Here is a 23,018-nt window from a genome sequence, read left to right as displayed (position 1 = left end):
ATTTTGGAAGTCACTTAACTATTTCACTGAAGTGAATTTAGGATTTGAGAAAGACAATTCCTAAAGCATTGGTAATGCTCTGTAATATCAATTGGTATATTGCTTTGTTCTGAAGAGTGGCTATGGTCACCCTTCTTTTGACAAAACTTCAAAAGTAATTCTACAGTACTACGTATTTGACCATTCTATAGTCAATCTGTTAAATGGTTTTATATACATGGCTGTGGGAACTGTGGGGAGATTTTTTCTTTTATTTTAAATGTGTGCCTTTTTTGTTTGGTGTGTCAATTCTAGGGCTTGAACTCGGGCCTTATACACTATCCCTGAGTTTCTTTTTGCTTAATGCTAGTGCTCTAATACTTGAGCCCACAGTTCCACTTCTGGCTTTTTGGTAGTTTATTGGAGGTAAGAGACTTTCCTGCCAGGGCTGGCTTCAAACCACAGCCCTCAGATCTCAGCTTCTGGAGTAGCTAGGATTATAATAGGCATGAGCCAGGAGCACCTGATTTAATGTGTGCAAAGAGTGAGCTCAGAAAAAGGAAAGCTGGTAGGAGTAAGTTGCATAAAATAGACAAAGCTACAGACTCTTTTTACATGCATTAATTAGCAAGGTGCCATGCAGAGCAAAGGGCTTGTCTCCCTAGGCTCAGCCTCCTTCACCCATCCATCATCAAAACAGGGATGATAACCTTCTGTCCTACCTACATTAACTAATTACAAATAAGAGGATGACTATAAAATCACTTCATTAACTGTAAAGTACTGTGCATCATATAAATTCTGCATACTGTTATATAGCTTACCTATAGTTGCTATATGTACATTTGGCCAACCAGGAGAGAAAAAAATGAAGTTCAGGCTATAAATAACCATGTAAAATGGCTAGAAAATTACAAGTATTTCTCTAGTGAACAGTTTCTTATTGACTTTATTTTTTATTAAGGATAATTACAACATACAGAGTCTAAAAATTAAACATAGGTGTCTTATACTAAAGAATATAGATGTGTGTGTGTCTCACCCCTTGAAACTGTTTATGTTATTCATTGATTGGTGTTACCAGGATCATGTGGCTATAAATTCTCGCTAAGCAAATACTGCTAAATTCCTACATATATGTTTCTGGTTGGATTTGCCATTGTTGGAGAGGGGGGGGGAGTCTTTATTTTTTTTTGCCAGTTCTGGGCTCGAACTCAGGGCCTTGGCACTGCCCCTGAGCTTCTTTTGGTCAAGGCTAGCAGTCTACCACTTGTAGCCTTTTCTGTATATGTGGTACTGAGGAATCGAACCCAGGGCTTCATGCATGCTAGGCAAGCACTCTACCTCTAAGCCACATTCCCAGCCCAGGTTGCTGCCATTTGAGACTTCACAAAACTAATATCAGTTACATAAAATTCAACGCAACTCAAATGTAATATAATATAGCACTGGTTAGAAATGTACATGTTTTGGTCATGTGTTTGCACACATGCACACAGATCTCAAGGAAATACCAATACAACTTCAAGTGATGTCTACCAGATTCTTGGGCAATATTTCTAATTTTTTACATGTTAAAGCATACAGAGAAAACAATAACATCATTAAACCTATGTATATTTAACATATAAGCTGATATTGGTGCCCAATTTCTCAGAGTACCCTGAGGAAATGTGGGCTAACAATAATACTTTTACTCTGTTGTATATTCCTGAATAGGAAATAGTCTCTAATTTTAGTAAAACTAATATTGAGAAATGAACAAGTAGGGTGCTGGAGGCCCACTCCTGTAGCCCTAGCTACTCAGGAGGCTGAGCTGTAAGGATTGTGATTCAAAGCCAGCTCCCAAGCATGAAAATCCATGAGACTCTTATTTCCAGTTCACCATCAAAAAGCCAGACGTGGAGCTGTGGCTCAAGTGACAGAGCACTAGCCTTGAGCATAAAAACTCAGGGACAGCACCAAAGTCCTAAGTTCAAGGCCCTAAATTCAAGCCCCAGGACCAGGGCCCACACTCACACACAAAACAATAACATTTGAGAGTAATTTTTCCACATGTGAGCTGAACAGGCAACAAGGATACACAGAAAGAAAAAAAAAAAAAAAGCTTAGACAACAGCAATGTAGTTAGAGGTTTCCACCATCCTTGTTTCTGGATTTATCAACTGTAGTGTTAAACTTTTATTGACATTAAGCTTTTTTTCTGACCCTTCTGACTCTTTCCCATCTAGCCCCTATCTTCAGCATAATGAGTTTAAATTCCACATATACATCAACAGTTTTGACATTTTTCCAAAGCTTCAGTCCAACTGGAAATTAACTAGAAAACACTATATACAAACTCCAATTTATCTTCTTCTTCAATCTGCTCCTTCTAAATTTTGTTTCTGCCAGTCACGCAAGCTTATAATCTCCCAGACTCTTCTCTCCTATTCCTCAATTCTAATCAACTGCTAAATTCTATAATAACAGTGTACATCTCCTGGCTTATCTTTATACTGCCATTATCTTTGTTTAGATCCTCATTACCTTCCTGCAACAATAAAAATGATAATGATGATGATAATTACTAAAATCCATTTAATGATAACTGTGCATGAGGTACAGTTCCAAGTCCTTTACATTACTACTTTAATCTTGCACACAATCTTCTAAAGGACTATGTTGTTAGAAATTTCTAGTGCCTTCTACTCATATTCATTTTATTTTATTCACTGGTGTGTGTGTGTGTCTGTGTTTGTGTGTGTGTACTAGGGCTTGAATTCAGGGTCTTGCTTAGCTTTTTCTACTCATAGCTGGTGCTTTAACCATTTGAGCTAGAGTTCCACTTGCAGTTTTTTGCTGATTAATTGCAGTTAAGAGTTTCTTGAATTTGTATGCCCGGGCTGGCTTGGAATCTTGTTCCTCAGACCTTAGCCTCTTAAGTAGCCAGGATTATATAGGCAAGAGTCCCCATTGCCTGGATCCTCCAAAGGTGTGGTCCAATGGTAGAACACCATCCTTGGCAAAAAAGTCAAGCAAGAGCACAAGGCTTTGAGTTCAAGCCCCAGTACTGGCACATATGAGTGTGTGCATACATACACACACATATCTTTCATATTCATTTAGCATACTTACATTTTATAAAAGTACAGCTCTAATAAAACTGCTTCAGTCAACTACACTAAATCTTTTTTTTTTGGGGGGGGGGGGATTCGGTTGTGGGGCTTGAACTCTGGGCGCTGTCCCTCAGCTCTTCAGCTCAAGGCTAGCACTCTAACATTTGAGCCATAGTTTTCTGGTGGTTTATTGGAGATAAGAGTCTCACAGACTTTCCTGCCTGGGCTGGCTCTGAACCATGATCCTCAGATCTCAGCCTCCTGGGTAGCTAGGATTACAGGCATGAGCCACTGGCGCCTGGCTTTACACTAAATTTTGGATGATCACCAATGTTAAAAATCTATTCACACTGGGGCTGGGAAGGTGGCTCAGTGGTAGAGCGCATGCCTTGCATGCCAGAGGCCCTGGGTTCGATTCCTCAGCACCACATAAGCAAAAAGAAAAAAGCCGGAAGTGGCGCTGTGGCTCAAGTGGTAGAGCACCAGCCTTGAGCTGAAGAGTTGAGGGACAGCACCCAGGCCCAGAGTTCAGGCCCCATGACCAGACCCAAAAAAACAAACAAAAAAATCTATTCACACTTCTTAGTCTGCCAGGCAAGGCCTTCTAACTTCTTATTCCAACCTCTCTACATTTCTTTCTTTTACCACTCCTTCTTGCTCTTACCCATCTCCTTATGTTCCAAGTAGAGTGGCACAGTTACTTGAAGTGTATTAGTTCATTCAAGCTGTACTTTTGAATCATGACCTGTTCAGTTCCTTTTTAAGGTCTCCACATGAAAGACATGCATGGGTCATAAACTGGTGAAGGAACTATAAAGCAAACAACTTTAGAATTTACTCAAAGGTAAAGAAAGTACACAGCTTAGATAAATAAGTGAAAAACCAGCTTTATCTGAGTATTTCTAGTCAAACAATAATTGAAATGATGGACAAAGGTGAAAATAATAATACTTCCAAGAGAAAAAGGATTTGTAAGTGTAAGTGAATCAGTACCTTAGTTGCCTGAGGATATTTTAGTCTTCTTTCTTCACAAGTTCACAAACCATGCTATGCTACTTTAAGCATTTACAAGACTTTTTTTTACCCCTTCTTTTTTTTTTGGGGGGGGGGGGGGAGGGTGTCCGGTTGTGGGGCCTGAACTCTGGGCTTGGGCACTGTCCCTCAGCTCTTCAGCTCAAGGCTAGCGCGCTCTACCACTTGAGCCACAGCACCACTTCTGTTTTTTTTCATTTTGCTTATGTGGTGCTGAGGAATCGAGCCCAGGGCCTCAGGCATGCAAGGCAGGTGCTCTACCACTGAGCCACCTTCCCAGCCCTTACCCCTTCTTTTACAGTAGAATTTACTTACTTTTTCACTTTAGGGTGCTAAACTCAATTCAATTTGTAATATTCTAAGTAGAGAAAAACTTTGATCAATTATTGAATGTCTTTGAGATACCAAGGAAGAGATATAAAGATAAGGGTAATAATACCAAAAGAACTGACCAAATCTTGAAGAACTGACCCCAATACTGAAACTGCAGAAAGAAGATTTAAAAGGAAACTAACCTTTGCACTATGTAGAAATGAAGTATATTCTTTTTTGGGGGTCAATTTTGGGCTTGAACTGAGGGCCTAGGTGCTGTCTCTGAGCTTTTTTGTGCTCAAGGCTAGCGCTCTACAAACTTTAGCCACAGTGCCACTTCCAGCTTTTAAGTAGTTAATTGAAGATAAGAGTCTATCCTATCACAAGGACATTTCTGCCCGGGCTGGCTTCAAACTGTGATCCTCAGATCTCAGCATCCTCAGTAGCTAGGATTATAGGCATCATCCACCAACATCCAGCATAAATGAAGTATATTCTAGCCAGTTGTGTCTATAGAATTTTCAATCACAATATACATATTACACAAGTTATATAAATAACTTGAATAAATAAAAAAATTACTAGCTGGAGTGCAGGTGGTGTTTTTATATAATCATTTATTTCTTTGTAATGCATAAAAGTAACCCAGCTCTCTGGGACACCTCAGCCAGGTGGGCACTATTAACTTCCTTGCTGATTCTCATGTTTCTGAATAAGTAATTGGCTGAGGCAAGAGTTCCTCAGATCCCAAAAGAGACACCAAGTCTGCTGTCACAGCAAAATTTCTAACCAACAAGATTCTACATGTAGACTTCTGATCCTCCTCATGGCCTATTTTCTCTCCTTTCCTCAGTGTCCAAATAGCAAATCTGTACAGATGCCCTAAAAGAAAGAGAAACATCAAAATGAAAAGTAAAAACAATAGCCAGGTGCTGGTGGCTCACGCCTCTAATCCTAGCTACTTAGGAGGCTGAGATCTGAGGATCACAGTTCACAGCCAGCCCAGGCAGGAAAAGTCCATAAGACTCTTATCTCCAATTAACCAACAGAAAGCCAGAAGTGATGTTGTGGCTCAAGTGCAGATCACTCACCTTGAGTTGAAAAGCTCAGGGACAGCACCAAGGCCCAGAGTTCAAGCTCCATGACCAACCCCTCCCCCCCCAAAAAAAAAGTAAAAACAACTCAGAATAAAAGAAACATACAATTAATTCCGTGGAAGGTGAATCTCTCATCTTGGACAGGCCAGTCACTAAAAAGCTGAAAGATCTTAACAAGAATACCAGATCTCTCTGAGCCTCCATTTCTGTTTTATAAGAAAGGAACTAGACTAGATCCCTAAATGATTCCAAATGTTTAAAGAGATGGCTCCGTGGTAGACCACGGATGATTTCTATCAGCCTAATTAGGATAGTATAATAGGGATTAACAAAAATAATTGAAGATGAGCATGATTACCTTCAAGAATGCTTTTTAGGGGCTAGGAGTGTAGCTTAGTGTTACAGTGCTTGCTAGCATGCCAGGGTCTGAGTACTACCCCAAGTACTGAAAAAAAAAAAAAGAAAGAAAGAAAAAAAGAAAAAAAGGGGGGGGGCTATAAAGAATGTTTTTTAGGTTAATTAAACCCATGCAAAAGTACACAGCTTCTTTTGATTGCTTTTCCCAAACATATGCATCCCTGGAACTGGCCTTTTATTTGGAAGATTAGTGCTAACTTTGCAAAAACTCTTCTGTCTGAATATGACAATACATAAAACATCAATGCAGACTGACAATACCAAAGAGGAAGTGATTTAATAGGACAGAATCACAAACTATGGGGGAGGAGGTATGGACGGTGCACAGAAGCCAAGAAGTCCTAAAAATAAATAACATTAGGCAAATAAAATGGGTGCGAAAGAATTATCATGGGTAAGAAATCTCCATAGGTTTCCATTGTTTATTTTAAAGATGTATCTCATAGTCTCAACTGTGCAAAATCCATGCTACTGCTTAGAATTCAATGAGAGGCCTTTTTTAAAAAAAAGTCTTCACTCCAACATTTACTTACTTGCTACTACTCCTAGCTATGACTGCCTTCCTCCTGAACACTGACAGAAGGGAGGTAAGACCACAAAGTAAACTAAAAACAGCTCCAATAAATACTTAGTGCCCTAACACACACCTTCTCCCCACCCTACCCTGCTAGATAAAAACCAGCAACCATTATAACTTACTAGCATTATATAAAATGCAAATCTCAGTATCTAATCAGAACAGGCTTCCAGTTTTTATTCTTAAAGGTTCCTAACTCTAAGCATTCTGACTTTATCTTATTTGGATGCCCTTAAATTTGAATGAAGGGATTAAAATACTTCTCTGAAGAACTTTGATGGAAGTTGGCACCAGTAGCTCCTGCCTGTAATCCTAGCTACTCAGGAGGCTGAGATCTGAGAATGATGGCTCAAAGCCAGTCTAGGCAGGAAAATCTGAGACTCTTATCTCCAATTAACCACCAAAAAGCTGGAAGTGGAGCTCTGGCTCAAGTGGGAGTGTGCTAGCCATGAGCAAAATAGCTTGGGGACAGCACTCAGGGACAGGAACACACACACACACACACACACACACACACACACTCAAGAAGGGAGGAAGGAAAAAAAGAAGGGAGAAAGGATGCACACACACACACACACACACACACACACACATTCAAGAAGGGAGGAAGGAAAAAAAGAAGGGAGAAAGGAGGAAAAGAGGGAAAGAAGTGAAAGGGAAAAGGAAGGGGAAAAGGGTAGGGGAAAGGGAATGGAAAGGAAGAAGAATTTTGATGGCACTAGGTATCAGTGACTTACACCTGCTACTCAAGAGGCTGAGAACAGAGGATAGAACTTTGAAAAGTCTGGGAGATTGACTTCCTCCAATTAGTCATTGTGAGGCCCTGAGCTTAAGCCACCATACTAGCATATACATACAAAAAAGGAATCTTGAAAGATAGTTTGATGCTCTCAACATACGCATTAAATACATAGGATCCTTATTAACAGATAGGAATAGGCAGGTGAAGCCATGTGTGGCAAACAAACTCCTTTGTCAATATATTAAAATATCAGCATTTTTTGTTTGATACCACACGTATCTCCATAAACATAAACTGTCTCAATTAATTTGGATCAATAACTAATATTTTATACAGTAATTCATAAAGTGCAAAAGCACATTGACATACATAACACCTCTTTCAAGATTCACCACAAAATAAGAAGGTGCTATTTTTAGGTCCCATTTTACATGTGAGGAGGCTGACACTAAATGGTTGACTTGCCCACACTGACAAAGCTGGGCAACAGAGCTGAGTGAAACTTGAACACAGAACGCTTGACTTTAAATGGCTTGTGCTGTGCTGACTCAAATTACTGTTACCAAATCTCAGACTACATCTAAGCCTCCTCCCAATATCCAGTTATCCCCCAATCTAAATTAACAATTTGTTCTAGAAGGCCTTTCTATATTCTTTCTTAAAATAAGTTTGTATTATTTCTCTGGAAAATATTTACCTGTCTAAAGTGTTAGTGACAGGATCATATAAATGATATTCAATAAACAGAAGACTCACTAGACTTTGTATAGGACACCTATGTGCATTTTTCCAGATAGAGGGGCAGATGCTATAACAGTCAATGACCCCTAAAAGATGAAGAGTTGATTAGATGTCTTTCTAAGCAGGTAAATCCACAAAGTCTCAAGTTTATGAAGAGTTTTATCTGGGCCTCAAACTTTTACCTCCGCTGTTCCAGGGTCCTCTTCTGGAACCAATGGAGTCAGTGTCTACAACAGTTTTTTACATCATAAATGACTTGAAACCACAAATAACATATAATTCAAGTCTATAAATTTAAACTTAAATAATTCTCCCTCAAATTGTAATGCTTAACTCATACCCCTTTTTTTTCACACTCAAACTGTCAGAATGAACATTTTCTTACTGTTAGCATTTTAGTCTCCCAAATGGAGTTTCACAAACATAACTACTTTGAACTTGTAAAATACCATTCTTCACTAATAATGGTATTCACTAAGGAATCTGTGCAAGGAATTCTGAATCTCATGGGCAGTTCACTCAACTATCATACCAGGATTTAATTTTTTCTGCTGAGGAGAGGGAGGAAAGAAGAGTAGGAGAGAGAATGAATGCAGCCCTATTGTCTTGCAGCTTAAAAACTCTGAATATGAATCTGTAATAGATTCCAGTAACTACTGGACTTGAACATCAGAAGTACAGTTTCTTTTCATCTTAAACAGAGCTTTTCAGTTCAAATCTATATAAATAAACTTTGTCCTTCAATCTTTCAACTCCTCAGCAGCTTTTCAAGGTCACTTTTCTGAGCAACGACAGAGGCCTGCATCCAGGAACTTTGGCTGCTACACCATTCCAATTCAGAGAGCCCAAAATCTAAGCCCCTAATGGATCCTTTCAAGTAAATCTTTTACTCAAGGGAAAGCAAATCAACACCCTCCAAAGTTCTCCTCTAACACAGGGCCTGCTCCTTTTCCCTATCCCGAGGCTGAATGCTGCTGCCTCGCTGCTCTACAGTCTGCTGCAGAAATGTTCCAATGACCTTCATTCTCTTATTTGCAAAAAAGAAAACAAAGAAGTGTTTTTTTAAAAACCAAGCCTATTACAGATCTTAGTCCTTGGCATTGACAATTTCACTATTAGGAAGAACTGACTAGTTACTGATTAGCAATCTATATTAGATACATATCCCCAGGGAGTGGGGGGGGAGGGTATCAAGGGCAAAAGATAGGGTGCCTATACTCTTAACTTTCTGCAGACTGGATGTAAATTAGTATTTTAATATTTCATACTGAAAATGAAAAGCATTTTTCTCATATCCTTTTAAAGAACCAAATCAACACCTGACAAAACATTTGAAATTGTAGAAACAGATTTGCTTTTGTCACTGCCAATATAACTGTGTTACTAATCAGCATTATAAATTAAAATGTTCATTTTAAAACAAAAACTGTCCTTAATACTTACTAGAATTCTGAATGAGACAGGTAGATCAAGAAAGTTATGGGAGAAATTCACATTAGTATGCGGGCCTTCACCATTAGAACCTGCACCAGTTGCAAATCATATTTTTACACAAATTTCAAATAGCAACTGTGTGGCTTCTATCTCTGAAAATGCAGATGTCATCAAATTGCATGAAAATAGAAAAACTCCTAGAACAACTCAGCTTATTCTGTAGGAAAGCTTCAGTGCACTTGAACAAAGGAAAATTATTTGGAAAACAGTTAAGTTTACCCAACGAAAAGAGAAAGTGCTCTGCTTCTGTGTGCCCTGAAAAATGATTTGCCCTCCATGTATCTGATCTTGCCGATGTTCAACAAGGAAAAGAAATCCTAGATAAAAGGACATGCAAAATCTAAACAGAGCAAGGTATTCTAGGTGCACCAAAAGGTATGCATGGAATGTAAAGTGGCCATTTTCTCAAACAGTGCAACTTGTCCACACTCTGAAACTAAACAGTTTCTACCATTTCAACACAAAACAAAGAATTAAACTTACCGGGAACTGCATTAATTTTACATGTAGTTATTTATACCTCCTCGGACAAGGAGAATTTAAGTCACTCCTATCCCTCCCCCCACCAAAGGATGGAGGAAACAAAAGACAGCAGGAGATGCAGAAACCTGAGTCTGGAATGTCCACTCCAGTGAAAACCCGAACAGCTGTCCTCCCACCCCCCAGCAAACTATTCGCCATTTTTCTTTGTCTTTCAGCTGACCCCTGCCTCAGTGAAAAACTCCGAGGCTCCAATGAAGCCCTGCAGCCTCCTTCCACTTTAACAGTCAAAGGCATTCAATCTAGCCTGCTATTTGACACCAAACCTTGCCTCCAGCACAGTCCTATTGGCTGAGCTGCTTTATCAGCTAAGAACACAAAGCCATGATTGGCTGTTCACGTCATCAGTTACCTCCTTTGTACACTTCCTGTTTTAAAGTTACCTTGAGAAGCAGAACAGGGGTCAGATTCTACACTTCAAAGTACAGAAAATTTAAGGGTTGGAAATGCCCAGCAAATACACCTAGCAAATTCAATGAGCCTCACGTGCTTCCAAAACCCGGCACTACAAATTTAGAACTGTTCTTAAAACCAAACGAAAGGTTGTTATAGTTTCCACCCAAAATATTTTTTATTGGCTGTCAGAGTTCCATTGAAAATTTTTAAGATAATTTAACTGCTTTTCATTGGCCACCAGAGATGTCTGTAAGATACTGCTACAGTATTCTATGGCAATAAACTACAGGAGCAAATGTGCACAAGGTTGCTAAGTTGCTGTCACTGCTTTCCTTAAGTTTTTTAGTTTTTGGTCTAATATTCAAGAAAAGGCATTTTGCTCTGTTTTAAAAACACAAACTGTCAGGCACTGATGGCTCACGCCTGTAATTCTAGCTACTCAGGAGGCTGAGATCTGAGGATTGCAGTTCAAAGACAGCCCTGGCAGGAAAGTCCATAAGACTCATCTCTAATAAACCACCAGAAAACCACAAGTGGCACTGTGGCTCGACTGGTAGAGTGCTTGCCTTGAGCTTAAGAGCTGAGAGACAGTGTTCAGGCCCAGAGCTCAAGCCCCACAACAACAACAACAAAAAAAAGTGGGATCCAGCCCAACACCATGGCTCACCCCTGTAATTTTTGTTACTCAGGAGGGTGAGATCTAAGGATCATGGTTCATGGGAAGAAAAGTCCATGAGCCTCCATCTCCAATTTATTAGCAAAAAAGCCGGAGTTGGAGATGTGGCTCACATGGTAGAATACAACTATGAGCAGAAATGTCAAACAAAAACTCAAGGCCCAGAGTTCAAGACCCAGATCCAGTATGAAAAGAAAGAAGGAAGAAGTAAAGAGGAAGAAAGGAAGAAAGGCTGAAAGGCAGGAAGGCAGGCTGGCAGGAAGGAAGGGAGTCACCACTATCTGAGGCATTTAACAATCTCCTTAAATATGCTTCTTCCTGTCAAAGCTAATATCCTAAGTCTAAGCTAAAATGTACAGTTGTTTTGCCAGGCAGGTGAGAGATCTTTTACAGAAATTCCTAGTTTGACTTTACCTTAGCACTCCTTGTAATATGTAGTGATTTCAGCAGAGGGCTGGAATAGAAGCAAGGGTGATTTATCCTGCTTATGACTTTGCCATACTCTTCACACCTCCATTCATCTTCCACTATTAAATGAAGTAATTTCTGAATATGAACTAACATCAAGTTCTATGGTATGTTCTTTATAAGCTTTACCTCTCTAATTTTCACAACTCTCATTTACTTGTGAGAATGAAAGAGGTTCAGAGAAGTAAATTAACTGGCCCCTGGCCATGTATGTACATGTAAACTCAGGCCCCATCGAGAGTGCTCTCCACTCCATCACACTGACTACTAGGACATGGAACACATCAGGATATGCCACAAAAAATTCTTAGGGGGCCGTGTGTGTGTGTGTGTGTGTGTGTGTGTGTGTGTGTGTGTGTGTGTGTGTGTGTGTGTGTGTGTGTGTGTGTGTGTGTGTGTGTGTGTGTGTGTGTGTGTGTGTGTGTGTGTGTGTGTGTGTGTGTGTGTAAATACCACAGACCATTATCCAACTTCACTAATTGAAAAAATAGAAATCTAGTTTATGTTAAATTTGATTTTCCCATTAGAGACCTAGTTAAGTATCTGACAAAATAGGATCCTATAAGTTGATGCAAATTTTATTGCTAAATTATTAAGAGTCAGTTGTTACTGATACTTGCAGTTTATCTAGACTTGGAACAACTAAATTGTTAACAACAGTATATATTAAAATATTAAGGGATTTTGTGAGGCAATTTCACTATGGCATTCAAAGAAGAATTTGATTATGCTAACAGGATGTGTTACTGGACAGTTCCTGAAGCCTCAAAGTTACAGGTAAAAATTTTTTCTCAAAAGTTTAGCCCACCAATTTGGAATAGCCATTCCCAAGAGAAGACCTACCAAACCCTCTTCTTTCTCTACCCCATCTTCTTCATGTTGGGGATCAAACCTAGAACTATACTTATGATAACCAAACACTCTACTGAGGTACAACCCCGACCCCTTGGCTTTTTGAGACAAGGCCTCACTATATAGTTCCCAGGCTAGCCTTGAACTTTCCATTCTCCTCCCTCAGACCCTGGAGTGCTAGGATTTCAGACCTGTACCACCATGCCCAGCCTAGAGCCTCTCAATCCCAAACCAGCAAGGGACAAATCAGCTGCAAGAAGATAGTTCATTTCTGGGATAAGGGCAGAAGAATAAAGAAAACATGCTCACAACTATACTATACACAGCTGCAAAACAACTAAGCAGAGTTAAAATCAGAGCTAATTTCAAACTCTAGTTCTTGTACTAATTGTAAAACACTGAACTAAACCTGAGTCTCAGTTTGCTTATCTGTAATATACAGATATTACCAACTATATTACTGAGTAATAGTAGGATTACATTAACTAATATATGAAAAATATTTTTACTGTGCTAGAATAAGCACTTAAAAATATATTTAGGCGGGGCTGGGAAGGTGGCTCAGTGGTAGAGTGCTTGCCTTGCATGCCTGAGGCCCTGGATTCGATTCCCCAGCACCACATAAGCAAAAAGAAAAAAGCCGGAAGTGGCGCTGTGTCTCAAGTGGTAGAGCGCTAGCCTTGAGCTGAAGAGTTGAGGGACAGCGCCCAGGCCCAGAGTTCAGGCCCCATGACCGGACCCCCCCCCCAAAAAAAATTATATATATATATATATATATTTAGGCAAGCCTGGGAAAAAACTAAGCAAGACTCTTTCTTCAACTAAGTCATATGTAGCTGGGTGTGCCTATGGTCTCAATTACTTAGGAACATTGGTAGTAGAATTTTTCCCTTAACCCAGGTCCCAGGCAAAAACACAACAGCCTACCTGAAAAATAACTAAACCTTTATAAAGGCTAGGGTTTGGCTGGGAATATGCTTAGTGGTAGAATGCTTGTCTAACATGCATGACGCCTTGAGCAAAAGAAGCTCAGGGTCAGTGCCCACACCCTGAGTTCAAACCCCAGGATTGGCAAAGGAAAAAAAAAAAGCTAGGGGTATGGCTCAAGCAGCAGACTACCTGCCTAGCAAGCCCTGAGTTTAAACCTCAATCACACAGAAGTAGAAACAGGTAGGTAGGGAAGTAGAGAGGGGAGGGAGGGAAGGAGGGAGGAAATGAAGGAGAAAAAAAGAGGGAGTGCTAAGTATCATTTAGTCCTGCATCCTCGTTTTACAGAGTTGCTGAGATACAGAAAAGAGACATGACCTTCATTAAGGCACAAAAGCTACTTTGATGGAATGTCTTTTCTATCACCAGCATACCCTGAAATTTGGTGGCAAACAATTCCTCCCTATGAGAGGAAGTAGGGGAAGACTTCTAGCTGGCACTAAAAATCTACAGTTTTTATGCCAGAAATCCATGTCTTTCATCACCAATCCCAGCTGAAGTCTGTTATTGTTCCAAAGTGTGCCCTTCAACTCTTGCTTTTTTTTTTGTTGTTGTTGTTGTTTTTGGTCGTGGGGCTTGAACTCAGGACCTGTGTGCTGTCCCTGAGCTCTACAGCTCAAGGCTAGAATTCTACCACTTTAGCCACAGCACCACTTTCTGGTTTTCTAGAGGTTAATTGGAGATAAGAGTCTCGCTGACTTTCCTGCCGAGGCTGGCTTCAAACCATGATCCTCAGATCTCAGCCTCTTGAATACCTAGTATTACAGGTGTGTGCCACCAGTGCCTGGCTAATCTTGCTTTTTTGATGTAGCAAACTAAATCAATCATGTCCTTTGCTCCCCTGTAAAGGTCTTCCACGAAGTTTTCATTAGTTCTTAGCTGTTTGCAAGAAAAACATTTCATTTCCTATTTCTCATGAACAGTTACCATAGTAGAATTCAAACCAGTGGGAAAAGAATTCAAATTATTCATGAATTTCCATTTGGCAGGCTGACCCATTCGGTTACTGTAGCTTTCTCTTTTCTAGCTGTCATTACTGTGGACCAGGGCTTCAATCTATGGGACCCTAATTCCCGTCCTTCCCTTTTCCGGATCTCAACAGCCCTCTACAACAGACAAAAGTATCTTGTCACCCTAAAAACTTTCAGATTGTGGGGCTGAGAAGGTGGCTCAGTGGTAGAGCGCTTGCCTTGCATGCCTGAGGCCCTGGGTTCGATTCCTCAGCACCACATTAAAAAAAAAAAGCGGGAAGTGGCGCTGTGGCTCAAGGGGTAGAGCGCTAGCCTTGAGCGGAAGAGCTGAGGGACAGCGCGCAGGCCCAGAGTTCAGGCCCCACAACAGGACCAAAAAAAAAAAAAAAAAAAGAAAGAAAGAAAAACTTTCAGATTCAAAGTGGAGGAACATACTTCAAACCCCAATACTGGTGAGTACACATGTGCACATGCCTTTTTTTTGGGGGGGAGGGGGGTCGGGTCGTGGGGCCTGAACTCTGGGCCCGGGCACTGTCCCTCAGCTCTTCAGCTCAAGGCTAGCGCTCTACCCCTTGAGCCACAACGCCACTTCCCTCTTTTTTTTTTAATGTGGTGCTGAGGAATCGAACCCAGGGCCTCATGCATGCAAGGCAAGCGCTCTACTACTGAGCCACCTTCCCAGGCCGAAGGCTGATTCTTTTATCTTAGCTACCTACCTACTTACCAACTGTATGATCTTGACCAGTTATTTAACCATTCTTAAGTTCATGTATAAAATGAAAAAAAAAAAACTGATTTACAGTAGTGCTGAGGCAAGTAAAAGCATTTAGTATACCTGGAATGTAGCAGATGCTCAATAAATATCTAAATACAGCCTCTACTGTAGCCCTCACAAAGATTATAATTACTTTGTAACACATCTTTATTATCAGAGGATTTATTGAAGTTAGCAATTGTCTTACTTTATGTCTATATCTCTATAGACAGACAAAGATAGATATCCCAGGGATCACACAAAGACATAAATCAAACCCAATTTTAGCCACAGTGACAATGAAATCACAGTATTGGGAATTGAGGAAAACTAGAGAGATGTCCTTTCTAAATGGATAACCACCATCAGTACATGAAAAGGGCCATGGTTAAGAATACCAGTTTGTTCAAGGGAATAAAATTAGAACTCAATACCAAAAGCCACCAAAGAAAGTCCTGTAACACATGGAGGCTGAACAACACACTGCTGAATCATGAGTGGGTCATGGGAGAGATTAGAAAGGAAATTCAAATGTTCATGATATTCAACAAAAATGAGCACACAAATTACCAGCTCCTCTGGACACAGCAAAGGCAGTACTCAGGGGCAAGTTTATAGCTCTGAGTTCCTACATCAACAAATTGGAGAGATTTGAAACCAACAATTTAATGAGACATCTGAACCTCCTTGAAAAAGAGCAGCAAGATAAACCCCAATCCAGTAGATGGAAAGAAATAATTAAAATTAAATCAGAATTAAATGAATTAGAATCCAAAAAAACTATAGAAAGAATCAACAAAACAAAGAGTTGGTTCTTCGAAAAAATTAACAAAATTGACAGACCCTTAGCAAATCTTATCAGAAAAAGAAGAGAACACACCCAAATAAATAAACTCAGAGATGAGAATGGAAACATCACCACAGAAACAACCAAGATTCAGAACATTATAAGGGAATACTCCTCAAAACTCTATGCTAATAAGTTTGAGAACTTGGCAGAAATGGACCTTTTCCTATTGACATGCCAAAACTAAACCAAGATGAGCTAAACCATCTTAACAGGCCCATATCAAGCATTGAAATAGAAACAGCAATAAGAGACCTCCCATCTAAGAAAAGCCCAGGACCAGATGGCTTTACAGCGGAATTCTACAAGGCCTTCAAAGCAGAGCTCACAACAATACTCCTCCAACTCTTCAATGAAATTGAAAGAGAAAGTTCACTACCGAACTCATTCTATGAAGCAATCATAACCCTCATCCCAAAACCAGGCAGGGACTCATCAAAGAAAGAGAACTATAGACCCATTTCTTTGATGAACATTGATGCAAAACTTCTCAACAAAATTCTGGCCAATCGACTTCAACAATTCATCCAAAAAATCATACACCATGATCAAACAGGATTCATATCAAAGCTGGTTCAATATACGCAAATCAATTAACATAATTCATCACATCAACAGGAGCAAGGATAAGAACCACATGGTTATCTCAATAGATGCAGAAAATGCATTTGACAAGATCCAACACCCCTTTATGATGAAGGTTCTGGAAAAAATAGGAATCCATGGAACATTCCTCAATACAATAAAGGCTGTATATTACAAACCGACAGCCAGCATTATACTTAATGGTGAAAAACTAAAGCCATTTCCTCTTAACTCAGGAACGAGACAAGGATGTCCACTCTCTCCACTTCTCTTCAATCTAGTATTAGAATGCCTAGCTACAGCAATAAGACAAGATGCAAACATAAAGGGGATCCAAATAGGGAAAGAAGAAGTAAAACTCTCCCTCTTTGCAGATGACATGATCTTGTATTTAAAGAATCCCATAGAGGGGCTGGGAAGGTGGCTGAGTGGTAGAGCACTTGCCTTGCATGCATGAAGCCCTGGGTTCGATTCCTCAGTACCACATAAGCAAAAAGAAAAAAGCCGGAAGTGGCGCTGTGGGTCAAGTGGTAGAGCGCTAGCCTTGAGCTAAAGAGCTGAGGGACAGTGCCCAGGCCCAGAGTTCAGGCCCCACGAACCAGACCCCCCCCCCCAAAAAAAAAAAATCCCATAGACTCCACTCCTAAATTACTCAAGCTGATTCAAAACTTTGGCAAAGTAGCAGGGTATAAAATTAACCCTAAAAAAATCAATGGTTTTCTGTATGCCAACAATGAGAAAAGTGTGGCTGAAATTAGAAAAGCAACTCCATTCGTAAAAGCCCCACAAAAAAAATAAAATACCTAGGAATTAACTTAACCAAAGAAAGTGAAGGACCTCTATGATGAAAACTTTAAAAACTTGAAAAAGGAAATCAAAACAGGAAATCAAAAACTCCCATGCAACTGGATTGGAAAGATCAACATCGTGAAAATGGCAATACTTCCCAAGGCTATCTACAAATTCAATGCAATACCTATCAATATTCCAACCTCATTCTTCAAGGAAATAGAAGAGGCAATCCAAAAATTCATATGGAACAATAAAAGACCCCGAATAGCAAAAACGATCCTCAATATCAATACCAAATTTCAAACTCTACTACAAAGCCATAGTAATCAAAACAGCTTGGTACTGGCACAAGAACAGACCTTAGGACCAATGGAATAGAATTGAAAACCCAGAAATGAACCTACAGACCTAGAGCCATCTAATCCTTGATAAGGGAGCTAAAAAAATAGAATGGAAGAAAGACAGCCTCTTCAGTAAATGGTGCTGGCAAAATTGGTTAACTACTTGTAGAAAACTAAAGCTAGATCCTTATATATCACCCTGCACCAGAATCAACTCCAAATGGATCAAAGACCTCGGAGTCAAAGCAGACACTCTGAAAACATTACGGGATGGAATAGGAGAAACCCCAAGTCTCCTTGGCACAGGCCGAAATTTTCTTAATAGAGACTCAGAAACACAACAAACCAAAAAAGGTTGGACAAATGGGATTGCATGAAATTGCAGAGCTTCTGCATGGCGAAGGACATAGCTAGCAAAATCAATAGAAAGCCCTCGGATTGGGAGAAGATCTTCACTAGCCATACAACAGACAAGGGTCTCATATCTAAAATATACCTGGAACTCAAAAAATTAAATCCCCCAACAACAAATCCTCAAAGAAACAACTGCCCAATAAATAAGTGGGCTAAAGACTTACAGAGAGGGCTGGGAAGGTGGCTCAGTGGTAGAGCGCTTGCCTTGCATGAATGAGGCCCTGGGTTCGATTCCTCAGCACCACAAAAGCAAAAAGAAAAAAACTGGAAGTGGCGCTGTGGCTCAAGTGGTAGATCGCTAGCCTTGAGCTGAAGAGCTGAGGGACAGCGCCCAGGCCCAGAGTTCCAGCCCCACAACTGGACCAAAAAAAAAAAAAAAAAGGGCTTACAGAGAAACTTCTCTGAAGAGGAAAGAAGGATGACCAATAGACACATGAAGAAATGCTCAACCTCTCTAGCCATAAAAGAAATGCAAATCAAAACAACATTGAGATACCACCTCACCCCAGTTAGAATGGCTATAATCAAGAACTTCAATAACAACAGATGCTGGAGGGGATGTGGACAGAAGGGAACCTTACTGTATTGTTGGCGGGAGTGTAAACTTGTTCAACCACTTTGGAAAGCAGTATGGAGGTTCCTCAAAAGACTCCACATAGAGCTCTCCTATGACCCAGCAATCCCACTTTTGGGCACTTACCCAAATACTCACAAACAAGACTACACTAAAGCTACCAGCATGACTATGTTTATTGCAGCCTTATTTACCATAGCTAAGATATGGAACCAACCCAGATGCCCCTTAGTAGATGAAGGGATCAAGAAAATGTGGTATATATACACAATGGAATTCTATGCTTCAATCAGAAAGAATAATATTGCTCCATTTGTGAGGAAATGGAAAGACTTGGAAAAAATTATATTAAGTGAAGTAAGCCAGGCCCAAAGAAACATAGGTCCCATGGTTTCCCTTATTTGCAATAACTAGTACATGCCTGAGTCAAGCAGAAAAGGTCAGTTAAGTTGATGTTAGGGAAATGAACCCTTAGATATGTATTCAAATGTTTTTTTCTTTCATGCAATTGTTTCTAACACATTTATAAGATGATTTCTTTGTTGCTTTGTATGTCCCTCCCCCACAGTATAACCTCTGCTTTCACTGTATTTGATGTTGTTATAATTTGTGGAGGGGAAGGGAAAAAACAAATCGTTTAAATAGGGATACAGGTGGACCCATTGCAACAATGAGACGTACAAGTCGTTATGTTGAAAACGAACTTTACAACTTTGGTGGGGGGAGGAGGGGTGAATGGGGGGTGGGAGGAGGATGGGAAAGGGAAACAGAGGAGGAGGCTACAATGATTGATAAGAAATGTACTCATTATCTTGCCCATGTAATTGTAACCCCTCTGTACAGTATTTTCCCAATAAAAACAATCTAAACATGAAAAAAATTAAAAAATTAAAAAAAAAGAATACCAGTCTGTTGCAGTAAGTACTTCATTCTTTAAAAGAAGCATCAGACCTAGAACAAATCATGGTAAGTGAGGTAAGCCAAGCTCAGACACACAAATGGTGCATATTTTCTCTCATATGCAGAAGCTAGATCTAAAATACACTGGGACATGATCAATTGTACAGGACTCTAGGCATTGACATACAGTGAGACCAAAGGAAGATACTATTAGGGAAGGAACACAAAGGTGCAATGTCTGTGTGCCTCGGACCACATAATACTTATAAAATGAACTCTAGGAAATGGAAACAGGACCTATTTTCTTTGTTGTTGTTTGTCTTGTTTGTCTATGTTTGGGAGGGTAGGGAGGGCACAGAAATGGAGGGGCGAAGGGTGAACAAATGCAGCAGTGGTATTCACTAGACACTACCTTGAAAATGAACTATACAACTTGCAGGTGGGGACAGGAGGAAAAAACTGTGAGAGCTAGGGAAGGTGTGACATTGTCCAAAAAGAAATATACTCTTTACCTGACTTGTGTAACTTAACCATTCTGTACATCACCTTTATAATAACAAAAATAAAGAAAGAAAGCATCAAAGCAACTGGTTTTCTTTATCTAACAGTACTGGTATCCATATTCAGGGACTCAAGTTCACTAGACACTCCTTTTTCTGAGCCATCTGCACATTAGTTTTTTGTTTGTTTGTTTTTTTTGTCAACGGTCGCGGGGCTTCTACTTGGGACTTGGGCACTGTCCCTGAGCTCTTTTGCTCAAGGTTAGTGATCTACCAGTTTGTGCCTGGGCGCTGTCCCTCAGCTCTTCACCTCAAGGCTAGCACTCTACCACTTGAGCCACTGCACCACTTCCCGGTTTTCTGAGTGGTTTATTGGAGATAATGAGTCCCATGGGGGGGATGGCTTTGAACCGTGATCCTCAGATCTCAGCCTCCTGAGTAGCTATGATTACAGGCATGAGCCACCAGTGCCCAGTGCACATGTTACTTACTTTTTAGGGAGGGCCACAACGGCTGTCAAGGAGCATGACTGAACCATGATCCACTACTGTATTTTAGGCTTCCCATCATAGCTAGGATTACAGGAACGCATAGCCATTACCAAGCTTCTGTTGAGAATGAGTCTCATGTACTTTTCTGCCCAGGCTGGCCTGGAACTATGATCCTTCCCTCCTTATCTCAGCCTTAGCTGAGTATGACAATTACCCACCACCGCACACAGCTATAGGTTAAGCAACGGTCTTATGTGTAGGCCTGTTTACTTCTAATCACAATCCAACCTCAGCCTTCAAAGGTGTGAGACATAAGCTCCTGGCTCAAGGCTGTTGTTTTGTTTATTGGGGGTGGGGAGAGTATTTCTGTGTGTCAGCACTATGGCTTGAACTCAGGGTCTCATGCTCTTGCTTAGCTTTTGGTTCAAGGCTGGTGCTTTACTACTTGAGCCATACCTCTAATTCTGACTTTTTACAAGCTAACTGGAGATAAAGAGTCTCTTGGATTTGTCTGCCCCTGCTGGCTTTGAACCACAGTCTTCATATAGCAACCTCCTGAGCAGGATTACAGGCATGAAGCACTCTTTTCTTTTTATTTGTGTTTTGTTTCTTGGTATCAATCCTGGGGCTTGAACTATCCCTGAGCTTCTTTTTTGCTAAAGGTTAGTACTCCACCACTTGATCCACAGCTCCACTTCTGGCTTTCTTTTTGGTAGTTTAGTGGAGATACGAGTCTCATAGACTTTCCTGCCCAGGCTGGCTTAGAACCATGATTCTCAGAAACACCTGAGCAGCTAGGATTACAGGCATGAACAATCTGTGCCCTGTTTCAAATCTGTGGAATTTTTTTGTTTTTGTTGTTGTTGTTGTTTTTGGGTCCGGTTGTGGGGCCTGAACTCTGGGCCTGGGCACTGTCCCTCAGCTCTTCAGCTCAAGGCTAGAGCTCTACCACTTGAGCCACAGTACCACTTCTGGCTTTTTTCTTTTTGCTTATGTGGTGCCGAGGAATCGAACCCAGGGCCTCAGGCATGCAAGGCAAGTGCTCTACCACTGAGCCACCCTCCTAGCCCTGTGTTTTTTTTTTTAATAAGTCAAAAATACATTTTTTAAAAGGTCTACCAGATTACAGGCTTGTTTTCATTTACTCCTAAACAACTTCCCAAACTAAACCCATCTCAAAGTAAAAAAAAAAAAAAAGTATCAGTACATTTTCAAAAGAAGGTGAGCTGGGGCCAGTGGCTCACACTTGTAATCCTAGCTACCCAGGAGGCTGAGATTTTAGGATTATGGTTCAAAGCCTGCCCGGGTAGGGCAGGAAAGTATGTGAGACTCTTATCTCCAATAAACCACTCAGAAAACTGGGAAGTGGTGCAGTGGCTCAAGTAGTAGAGTGCTAGCCTTGAGCTGAAGAGCTGAGGGACAGCATTCAGGACCAGAGTTCAAGTCAATCCCCATGACCGACAAAAAAAAAAAAGAATCTGGCAGGCTTAGGAAGGTACTAGTAGTAGACTGCTTGCCTAGCATGCATGAAGCCCTGGATTCAATTCATCAGTACCACATAAACAGAAAAAGCTGGAAGTAGCACTGTGGCTCAAGTGGTAGAGTGCTAGCCTTGAGCAAAAGAAGCTCAGGAACAGTACCCAGGCCCTGAGTATAAGACCCAGGACTGGCAAAAAAAGAGAGAGAGAGAGAAAAGAAGAATCTGACAGTTCTGAAGATAATCCCCAAAGAACACCTAGAAATATTGTGAGCAATGAACATCATTAGAATAAAGGAATTAATTCAACATTGGTGCTTAGTAAATGGTGCTCAAGTAATGCGTGAAGTAAACCAGTAAATGGCACTATATGTAGATGACAATTCCAAATTTTTTTTTAAAAATAAATTATATTCTTCACAGCATAAAGACCAATGAATGGAAATTTATTCTAGCAGGACCTACTTCCGCTCTCAGATCTGTCCAAAGATAAGAATAAGACAAGCTGCCTAGAAAGCTCTGAATGGGATTGTTAGGCACGGGCTGCTTCAATACTTGACAAGGATACATAAAGACAGAAAGAGAAAGAGCAGCTATGTCTTTTCAGTTAAATGTATTTATATTCTAATCCCTCCTCCTCACTACTTTTGAGCTGAGCAACAACATACTAGTTATTTAAAACCCCACTGGGGCCAGCCTCCTATACTGTAAAATATCATACAAGGTTGTAAAGAGTAGGATAACTGCCGGGCGCTGGTGGCTCACGCCTGTAATCCTAGCTACTCAGGAGGCTGAGATCTGAGGATCGCGGTTCAAAGCCAGCCCAAGCAGGAGAGACCGTGAGACTCCTATCTCCAATAAACCACCAGAAAACCGGAAGTGGCGCTGTAGCTCAAGTGGTAGAGCGCTCGCCTTGAGCTGAAGAGCTGAGGGACAGCACCCAGGCCCAGAGTTCAAGCCCCAC

The 23,018-nt window shown here is 40.6% G+C and overlaps 1 protein-coding gene across 4 annotated transcripts in view; it reads right to left on the bottom strand.

Annotated features, from left to right (window-relative positions):
- Window positions 1-23,018, bottom strand: part of Nfyc (nuclear transcription factor Y subunit gamma) — a 78,975-nt gene that overhangs the window by 43,073 nt on the left and 12,884 nt on the right. Inside the window, exon 1 of one of the 4 annotated variants that reach the window (XM_042675942.1) lies at window positions 10,098-10,227. The exons of 1 other annotated variant lie outside the window; for it this stretch is intronic. In XM_042675942.1, coding sequence (XP_042531876.1) covers window positions 10,098-10,170 — 73 coding nt within the window. In that variant the 5' untranslated portion in view covers window positions 10,171-10,227. Of the gene's footprint in view, window positions 1-9,972; window positions 10,228-23,018 lie in introns of those variants that run through there. 2 more of the 4 variants (XM_042675932.1, XM_042675960.1) reach the window with 2 other exon arrangements.

The sequence above is a fragment of the Dipodomys spectabilis genome, unplaced genomic scaffold (genome assembly GCF_019054845.1).
Source record: "Dipodomys spectabilis isolate Male_0828 unplaced genomic scaffold, ASM1905484v1 ptg000002l, whole genome shotgun sequence".
In the NCBI taxonomy this organism is placed as follows: domain Eukaryota; kingdom Metazoa; phylum Chordata; class Mammalia; order Rodentia; family Heteromyidae; genus Dipodomys; species Dipodomys spectabilis.
The sequence above is the reverse complement of the archived record's forward strand: the minus strand, read 5'-3'. Positions and strand labels throughout refer to the sequence as shown.